General features: G+C 41.9%; 1 protein-coding gene across 1 annotated transcript in view; it reads right to left on the bottom strand.

Annotated features, from left to right (window-relative positions):
* Positions 1-739: 739 nt before the first annotated feature.
* Positions 740-10576, bottom strand: part of NSF (N-ethylmaleimide sensitive factor, vesicle fusing ATPase) — a 164566-nt gene continuing 154729 nt past the window's right edge. The window contains 4 exon segments of the mRNA XM_047756839.1: positions 740-931; positions 1389-1444; positions 4645-4758; positions 6454-6588. Of these exon segments, the coding sequence (XP_047612795.1) occupies positions 886-931; positions 1389-1444; positions 4645-4758; positions 6454-6588 (351 nt within the window). The 3' untranslated portion in view covers positions 740-885.

The raw sequence follows: 10576 nt of genomic DNA, 5'->3' as shown, positions 1-10576 counted from the left end.
CTACACAGTAAGTGGTTGGGCTAAGGAAAACAAAAGCGATGCTGAATAAGCCTTTGACATACACTAAGGGATTGCCCCATTTAGAGTTGGACACTAATTAGTGCTGCGAGGGCGGCAACTTACTTGGGTGACTCCTTTCTGTTTAGGGGTGTCTGCTTTTTCCATACGGAGCTTTCACACGTTTCTGACATCTACCAAGTGGTAATGATGAGCACATCTCCTACCACAGAGCCAACCACTTACACTAAGGGAACGTCACAGCCAACACAGAAATAATGCGACTTTCTATTAAGAAAGATTTTCTGCTTGTAACATGGGAAACATCTCTGAAAATGAGTGAGAACAGCATCTTAGAGATCCAGCCAAAGCCCTGTTTTTTCAGGCAAAGATAACCAGCTTCCTGGGAGAACATTTAACCAAATATCCAGTTGCCTTAGCGCAAGCACGGGGGAGGGGGAGTGGTAAGATAATCCCCTTGGACCCATACCTCTGTTCACCGCTCCTGGTTTACAGGCAGAAAGTCTTCCTTCCAACAGGCCAACTGTTGTTTTGCAACATTGTCACGTTTGCTGAGCTTCTGGGTGGTGGCGGCGGGGGCAGGGAGCTGAGAGCGTGTAGTGTTCACCAGTACAGTATGCTCCTACGTTTAAAGACTGAGGAAGGAAGAGCCAGCTTGCAGGGAAAGGTAAGCGCGGCATCCTAAGGCCAAGTTATACCTTCCACAAAATAGCGGAACATCTCAATAAGCACAAGGAAGGGAGTTTTATTGCACGAATCATGCAGAGTGAGCATGTGGTGAAGGTGGGGAACATTTCACTTTGTCCAGTATCTTGAGGAAGTTGAGCGAAGATCCCAGGCCATCTTCACCTTGGTCACTTCTCTTGGTCACTTTGCGTTGGAAAATAGTTCATTTTCAAAGTCCAGGGGGCTACTGAAAAAAATACCCAGAACACACACAAAAAAACAGATGAGGGTCTGCAAAAAGCTGTTGGTCACAAAAAAACACTAAAAAGCTTCTTAATGGCTTTTCTACATTTTTCTCTATGCATTTGCTATTAGATGTGCATTTCACAAAAGAAAAATGGTCACAGCTCCATGCATTTAAAAGCAGGTTCCAATAAATATGTACCATTGAGCTTTTTCCTGCACTGTGACAAGGCAGTTTTGCGAAGCAGGACAGGGAGAGCAAACCAACAGTACAACCCATTTCCTTGCTTGGTCTCTCAGACCTACAACACAGCGAAGAATTCTAATAAATGCAAACAAAGTTGTCCAAGAGAGGTTGCGAATTCAAATTCATGTGTACTTTATAGCACCTCTTAGAACAGGTGCTTGGACCTGAAAGGTCCGTAAGTCTGGCAGCTGGTTTTAAATGTTTATGTACTTACGCTCCTTCTTCTCTTAAGAGGGCCAAGAATTTTCTCACACGGTATTCAGGGTCCATCTAAATACATCAGAAGAAATAAAAAGGTTGGGTTAATGGTGCCCTCCAACTATGCGCTTACTTCCTGCCAAGAAAATGACTGGTTTCCTCCCCCGCTAGTGCTCTGCTGAGTCACAGAAATGCGTGGCCTGCTCCCTGACCAGTGTTCTGATAAACAGCCAAGCAGACAAGGTCACTCGAGGCGAGTGAGTGGGGTTTCCTCGCGGAGAGCATTGTGGTTCCCAACGACTCAGCTGGTCAGTGCTCCCAAGCGTGAGACCAGAGGGGGCCATTCCTGGGGGCGCAAATGACGCCCAAGTCACAGGACTCAGCGAAGGCATAAAAAGTGAGACCAAAACTGAAGAAACCAATTGATGTTGATTCAACTAAAAATAGCTTATTAATGCTATATGTGACACTTCTGGTTTTTTTGGCATTGGTCTCCCTTGCATAGTTTGTTCTTTGCAATTAATGAAAAAAAATGTGCTGAAACCAGAAAAAATGAACAGTGGGGCTGATTCCTCCGCCACGCTCTCTGGATAATCCGGTCTCCTGTGACTGAGAACGGCATCATGAGTCCCTGAAAAGATTGGGAAGTTAGTTCTGATTCAGGCTGTGGGTTCAGTTGTTATTATTAATTATTCAATTTCATTCCATTTTCATATTTCTACTAATTTGTGTAATTCTATTTTATTCTCATTGGCCACCAGAGAGATGAAATTATGTAAAAAAAATGATCATTAAAAACATCTTTAATTCCTTAAGTTTATTTTTTATTGTAAGAAACACACCTAACTTTTAAAAAATGTTCCAGGGCAGGAGTCTGTTTCCCAAGAGGGAACTCCCTGCCCTCCAGGAATACCTTTCAAATGCTCAGCGCAGCTGCGGGTAAACGTGCAATTCGATTCCCCCCTCCAACCACTTTTTAAAAAAGATTTCTTCTCTTTTATCCCAGAAAAACTTCGAACAGAAGTTTCAAATGTATCAAAGTTAAGAGGTCAGACTACAAAGGACTAAGAAAAAGTGTGAATAGTTAACAAGTGAAACATTTTTCCTTTTGGGGAATAGAATTACATATGAATCAATTGTCAAGTTCTTAAAAAAAAAAAAAGACCTGGCTGGAGCTCCGCTGTAGTCCGTACTTGCAGGTCTCTGCCCATTAACTCTATTTAATATGTGTGAGCAACGACTTACTGACTTGCCTGTAGCTATGGAATTAAAAGTCAAGAGAAAGGGAGGAAAAAAGTAATCTAGATAAATGACTTTATTCCCTCAGGTGACATCCAGTCAGAGCAGATCCTCGGCGCTGTGCAAGTTTTAACAGAATTGTGTATAGTGAACAGAGCGGTAACATGACTTATATTCTGCTCAACTACATGCCGCTTCACTTAGGCTCAGTCTCTCTAAGGCAGATCTAAAGAGAATTCACTCGGCTGCACGAAATCCGTTTGACATGAAGAGCTTCAAACTCGGAGGCCTATGAAGTGTCAGCCGCTGAGATGCGGCCTGAGTGCCCCGCTCTCACTTTCCACCCTCATCCACGGGAGGCATTCACGCCGCCCCTGACCTGCAGGCATCAGAGGAGGAGGAAGGGGTATGGATTGAGGAGAAAACCCCACATGGTGTCTTCCATGCAATTATTGAAAAAGAAACTGTGCTGAAACTTAAAAAATGAAGAGTAGACGCTGACTTATTTGACAGATTTATCTTTTCCAAGGAAAGAGCTAATACATCTGTATATGCACCATTTCCAAGCATAAGCCTAAGCAAAGTGAGGCGTCTGTAACTTTAATTTACTACATAATGAAACATAAGTAAATCGGCTTAAAACAGTCCAGGTGAAAGTTCAATAAATTAAACTTTAGGTATCTGAAAGCCACAATGTCATTTTAAAATAAATTTACCAGCAAGATTAAAAAGGATGCATTTCATGATTCCAAATTGTTATTGGTCCAAGAGCCTATTTCAGAAGTAAGTGAAACTCCAGTTTCACCTCTGCCACCCGCAAGTCACACTGATTGAACGGCAGGACTGAGCAGAAATACATAACCCTCAGAAGGCAGCCAGTCTGTCCGCCTAGGACCTGGGAGAGATGCATTCAACACAAGTTTACTGTGTGCCCTCCTCTGTGTCCAGCTCTGTTCGAGGGGCTGTAGATTCAATAGTGAGTGAGAGCCAAGGTCCCCGAACTCACAGAGCTTGGAAGGGATGCCGTTATTATCTAGCAAGTCTGTCAGGTAAGGACAAAAGACAAGGTGGGCACAGGGAGGGGTAAAGTTGCAAAAAGAAGAAAGCTAAGTTGCCAGAGGATGTGAGAAAGTCCCAAAGCAGCTTCATCTGTTTTTGCCCAGGCAGTAGCCTGGGGCTTAGTTTTCTATGTGATCCTGGACAATTCAACCCCGCAGCAGTCTGCCTGAAATTACGAGGAACCCAGCCAGGGGAAAACATACAGAGCCCAAGTCTAATCCATACAACTCACTTCCCCTGGCCCTTGAGGCCGTCTCCAGGGCCCTTCTGGTGTCTGTGCAGTAGCTTCCTGACCTCTGATGGACAACGCCATCCCCTCTCCTTCGACAACTGGCAGTGACCTTGGATAACTCACTGACAACCTGTGGGACACTCAATAACCTCCCTTCTAAAATGAGAGGCAGCAGAACAATTGTTCTTTCAAGTCTTTCCTAGTTTTAGGATCTAGTGCTACCTACACTGAAACTTAGAGTAACTTTATCTTTTATTTTTTTATTTTTTATTTTTTAATTTTTTTGCCATTTCTTGGGCCGCTCCCGCGGCATATGGAGGTTCCCAGGCTAGGGGTCTAATCGGAGCTGTAGCCACCAGCCTACGCCAGAGCCACAGCAATGCAGGATCCAAGCCGCGTCTGCAACCTACACCACAGCTCATGGCAACACCGGATCGTTAACCCACTGAGCAAGGCCAGGGATCGAACCTGCAACCTCATGGTTACTAGTCGGATTCGTTAACCACTGCACCATGACGGGAACTCCTATCTTTTATTTTTGAATTTTAAGAAGTGGGAAAGCAAGGCACCAACAGGTTACTGTTTGATCTCAGAAGTGGGCTCCTAACACTGACTTGAGTTTGGAAATAACATAAAGGAATTATAACTTAATTAAAACCTTCGTGAGAGGAAATGATAAAACCTCTCTGCATATATCCTGAAGCTTCTATGTCTGAGCCACATGGCGAAGGCAGCATCTTACCTGCAGGGACATCTCGATCAACATTAGTAACTTCTTGATTCCGATCCAGACCTTCTTCCCTTTGACTTGCTGTGCAATTGTTGTACGTTCCTTATCCTTGAAGTTGCCCAACAGCTACGTGAACAATAAAAAACAAAGAATGAAAGCACCTCTATGAGTGCCTCAATGGCAGTAGTTAATTCTCATACTTACCCTTGAAAGAGGAGTGCTAAGAACTACCTGACTGGTTCAAGCTGATAGAATTCTCTCAGAACTTTATTTATTTATTTTTGTCTTTTGTCTTTTGTTGTTGTTGTTGTTGCTATTTCTTCTTTATTTATTTATTTATTTTTGTCTTTTGTCTTTTGTTGTTGTTGTTGTTGTTCTTGTTCTTGTTGTTGTTGTATGCTCCCGAGGCATATGGAGGTTCCCAGGCTAGGGGTCGAATCGGAGCTGTAGCCACCAGCCTACGCCAGAGCCACAGCAACGCGGGATCCGAGCCGCGTCTGCAACCTACACCACAGCTCATGGCAACGCCGGATCGTTAACCCACTGAGCAAGGGCAGGGACCGAACCCGCAACCTCATGGTTCCTAGTCGGATTCGTTAACCACTGCGCCACGATGGGAACTCCTCTCTCAGAACTTTAAAATCCAACCTGACTTTTCTGAGTCCATTAGGTACATTTCTGAAAATGAAAACTGGTATCCTAAGCCCTGTTTTCTTATGGACCGTCATTATAATTTAGAGACATATTTGCTGGGGGAAAAAGAGCTCCAATCCTTAATAAATATCAGTTAAAATTTTTAACATTCCTTTCTAGGAATAATCTGTATGTGTCAAAGCAGAATAAATTTAATTTCTCTTACTCAACTCCAGCACAAAAACTGCACAAATAGGTAACCCAGAGATATATATCATATGGATTCTCTTCCTTTCTCTCTCTCTCTTTGCTTTTCAGGGCCATACTCATGGCATATGAAAGTTCCCAGGCTACAGGTGGAATTGCAGCTGCAGCTGCTGGCCTACACCACAGCAACACATGATCCAAGCAGCATCTGTGACCTACACCATAGCTCATGGCAACACTGGATCCTTAAGCCACTGAGTGAGACCACGGATCGAACCCATGTCCTCTGGATACTAGTCAGATTCGTTTCCACTGTGCCACGAAGGGAACACTCGATAATTTGCCTCATTGGGTGTTTGCCCCAACGGTATAGGTCTTGAGGATCTTAAGTAGTTCCTGAATCTACCACAGCTGAATAGTCACTGGATGTTTGCTAACAGATCTGATCAAGTCATTTGTGCACACTGATATTAATGGAAAGTTTAATAAAGGACTTCTTAAAAAAAAATTTAAAGACTCATTCTCAAAAAATGTGAGAAATCATTTCCATGTCATGAACTTGTTAATAAAGGTCTTTTTAAGAAGTTTCTAAGGTTTTAATTGTTATTCCAATGTATTAAACACAAGTAAATGGGCTGAAAGCTAGTCTGAATAACTGAATTTTCCATATATTGATTACTTGACTCCCCTTCCTCTATTTCACATTTCTGGTTCATGTCATCTATACATTACTCAGGCTGGGCATGAGACTATTCATTCCTGGCAGTTTGTACGCTGCTGAAACTGAGGAATGAGAAATTACTTCCCTCTCACATTTACTTCTTCTAATTCCTGAAAATGATTCTGGAGGTACACCCTCGGTTCCATGTTCTAGGTTAACACAGAAACTGAACACCAGGTGCTCAGTTTGAACACCTTAGCACTGATTCCAGCCTCAACTCCTTTCTTTAAACAGTGTGCAATCCACTGACTCATCCTCACCTCCAAAGCCTCTAGCAGCTGCTCTCCCGTGGCGATGTTGGGCACGTGGATGGTGGTGCTGAAAGCGTTAAGCATCTCCATCTCCTGAAGGACATCTTTGCGGCTAGTGGTCCCGATGATAAGAAGCTTGCGGCCCTGATCATGGGGAGGAAATGTGTTAAAACACACAGGAGAAGACTGGTTAGGAAACTAGAGTAAACCTGAACAAGAGTCATTTATTTAATTGCAGAAATGTGAATGATTACGCAAGAGAAGGAAAAAATTCAGAATTTTGCTCTGGGAAATCTAAAAGTATCAACAACGTGACTCAGAAAGAGCATCGCTTTCTTCAGAACTTGGTCCAGAAAGAGGCAACTGCTCTTACTCCTCATTCATATCAATAAAATAATGGATGAGTAAACCAGGAAGACACACAAACCAGATAGAAAGATACCTTAGCATATGTTTGTAATTCATGTTTCACAGCGAATACGGTATATGTATGGTTGGAAAAAAAAATGAATGAATGGAAAATCCACGCCACCCACTTAGCAAGGCTTTATGCTTTTTAGAAGGATTAGGGTAATAATAATATATTTATGCAACAGTTAACTGTGAGAGGCATGGTGCTAAGTGCTTTACAAAATTGTCTCATTTAATATTTTAAAATTGCATTTTAATTTTTAACCCCCAAATAGTCAAGAAATGTTTAAAAACTACACCTGGCTTAGGCCACCATTCCTGCTTCCCTCTCTGAGAGGGAACCATTTTCACCTCTTAGTTTTTCTTCTTGTATTTACTTCCTGATCTTTAAATAACAAGGTTATAGTATTCTATGTAGATTTTTCTTTTCAGTTTAAATGTTATTTCCTGAATTCCTGTTATGGAAGATGGAGATTTGATATTAATTTTGCACTTATCCCCCATCTCCAATATGTCCCTTTTCATGTCCATCCAATATAGTTATTTCACAGTCTTTGGTTAAATTAATTAATTTTCTGCTTTCTAGGGCTACACCTGCGGCCTATGGAGGTTCCCAGGCTAGGGGTCTAATCAGAGCTACAGCCATGGCAACGTGGGTTCCGAACCGTGTCTGTGACCTACACCACAGCTCACAGCAATGTCCAATCCTTAACCCACTGAACGAGGCCAGGGATCGAACCCCCAACCTCATGGTTCCTAGTGGGATTTGTTTCCGCTGAGCCACGATGGGAACTCCCTGGTTAAATTTATATGTAGTATTTATGATGATAATATAAATATGACTTATGGCCAAGCCATGTAGTGTACTATTAAATTCCCTTTCTTGGGCAACACTTTGTTTTTATTAGAGTTAAGAATTGCCATTTCCCCCTTTGCTTAGTTTACTAGGTGCCTATCACAATTTTATCCCCAAATAAATGCAGCCATAATATCCTTTTAATACGTTCTAACATGTTAGGGGATTTTAAAGTTTTGGGTGTTTTTTCTTGAAGACAGCCTCCTCTTGGAGGCCTCTGTTCTCCAGGCCTGGTGCACAGCTGTTACTCTAGAACTTTCCTCTCCTCTCTTACATACCCTTTATCTTAGCCTTCCTTTTTTTTTTTTTTTTTCCCCCACTTATCCCCTCTTTTCTGGGGTACATATACTTCAAAAGCTTCCTGAGGAAGGGTGTATGGCAGGTAAAATTAAGACCTTACATGTCTGGACATGCCTTTATCCCACCTTTAATACTGTATATTCCCTTTATGCTGGATAGTTTGGCTTGGGATAGAGAATAGGTAAGAAATAATTGTCCTCTCAGAATGTTCAAGGGCATATTCTATTGTCTTTTAATTTTCAGTGCTGCTGACTAGAAGACTGATACTATTCTGATTTTCTGACTCATTGTTTCTAACTTTGAAAAAAGATTTAATTTAAAAGAATCTTTTCTTTATCCCCATGTTCTATAATTTCAGTTATGAACCTTGAGCTAAGTCTTTGTTTACTACTTTTCTGGTACTAGATGGATCCTTTCTAAACTGGAAACTCCAGGAAGTTCCCACTGTGGCTCAGCGGGTTAAGAGCCCAACACAGTGTCCATGAGAATGTGGGTTCCAGCCCTGGCCTCACTCAGTGGGTTAAGGATCTGGGGTTGTTGCAAGCTACAGTGTAGGTTGCAGATGCAGCTCAGATCTGGGATTGCTGTGGCTGGCAGCTGCAGCTCTGATTTGACCCCTAGCCTGGGAAATTTCATATGCTGCAGGTATGGCACTAAAGAGAAAGGAAAAAAAAAAAAAAAGAGCAAAAACAAAAAACCCCTGGAAACTCCAGTTGTTTAGTTCTAGGAAATATCTTGGATTACTTTTTGAAATTTCATTTAGTCCCCATAGCCCTGAACACCCCTTAGTTGGATACAGTTCTACTAAGATTTTGCTTCTGTGTTTTCTAATATAAAATTTGGGTCAGTTTCAACTTTATCTTCCAAATTGTTTATTAACCCCTTTCCATAATTTATTTCTAAGAGCTCTTTTTTGTTAATTACATCCTATATCTATTTCATGAACACTACCTTATGGTAAATCTCTGTGAATACTATATGTTCTATTTTATTTTTTTAGGGTTGCACCTGCAGCATGTGGAGGTTCTCAGGCAGGGGTCTAATTGGAGCTACAGCTGCCGGCCTACACCAGAGCCACAGCCACGTGGGATCTGAGCCACATCTTCGACCTACATCCCAGCTCATGGCAATGCCGATCCTTAACCTCTGAGTGAGGCCAGGGATCCACATTCAAGTCAGGTTTGTTAACTACTGAGCCACAATGGGAACTCCAATACTATGTATTAAAAAAAAAAAAAATGTTTTCTTCTTTTCTTTGCTTTGTCTTTGTTTCCTCTGAGTCCCTTTGCCTTTGTTCACTGGTGGTTTTCCTCCACCAATGCCTGGTGATTATTGGATGACTATTCATGTTTAGGAGTTGAACTAATGACTGGAAGCTGAGTCTGAGGGCGTCAAGACAGGATGACCAGATAAGACTTGGCTGATTACTAGGGGTCCCTTAAAGGTCAGGGTGTGTACATTCTTCCCAGAGAAGAGTCTTCCAGTCTCCTTCCTGAGGCTGTACAGTCTCATTTCCAGCATACTACATGGGAGTTGATGGGGGAAGAGGTCTGGGTACCTCCTCACTCAATATGGAAACTTCCACTTATTCCTATTTGCAGTGTGGCACCTCTTCAGATCAATCTCTCATTTAGTGTCCATTATAATCCTGAGAATTACGTATCAGTATTATTTCTATTTTACTGATGAAGCTATTAAGTGTCACAGATTTAACTAATTTGTTCAAGGTCTAATAACTAATAAATGATGGGGGCAGGGATGGAAATCAGACCCAGAATCCAAAATTATGTACTGCCTTTTGGAGTTCCTGTCATGGCTCAGTGGTTGACAAAGTGGACTAGTATCTATGAAGATGCGAGTTCGATCCCTGGCCTTGCTCAGTGGGTTAAGGATCTGGCATTGCCGTGAGCTGTGGTGTAGGTCGCAGACATGGCTCGAATCCCGCATTGCTGTGGCTGTGGCGTAGGCCAGCAGCTGTAGCTCTGACTCAACCCCTAGCCTGGGAACTTTCATATGCCACGGATGCGGCCCTAAAAACGACAGAAGACAAAAAAAAATTATTATTGTATACTGCCTTTTTCATGAAGAAAAACAAAATTTTAAAATGTTTACTTGAAAATGTAAGAGGAATGAATTTTAAACTATGTCACTAGACTTATGATACATACTCATTCCACACCTAAGCCTTTAATATAATCCTTCAATCTATTCACAGATCTTAGAAACTCAGGACATTAAAATACATGAGGAAACAAAAAATTATTATGTGAAATTAAATGCAGGAAAAGATTTCAAGAAATTGAAGATCAGATCCAACACAATTTCTATTTGGGTTTGGTAAATGTCAAACCACTACTGTGAGGAAGGCATGCTGGCCTTTCTCAGTCTTCCTCGTTGTTTTTGTCCATCTATTCTGCCAAGAATGGATGATGCGCCAACATAAATGGATGATGCTACCAAAGAAACAAAGCGGAGGCCTCCTGGTATAGTTAGTAACTGGCAGAGCAAATGCCTGTGTGAAGGCTATGAGACAGAGGTTTACCTATGAAGTATGTAGACTAAAGG

The sequence above is a fragment of the Phacochoerus africanus genome, chromosome 14 (assembly GCF_016906955.1).
Source record: "Phacochoerus africanus isolate WHEZ1 chromosome 14, ROS_Pafr_v1, whole genome shotgun sequence".
NCBI classification, from domain to species: domain Eukaryota; kingdom Metazoa; phylum Chordata; class Mammalia; order Artiodactyla; family Suidae; genus Phacochoerus; species Phacochoerus africanus.
The sequence above is the reverse complement of the archived record's forward strand: the minus strand, read 5'-3'. Positions and strand labels throughout refer to the sequence as shown.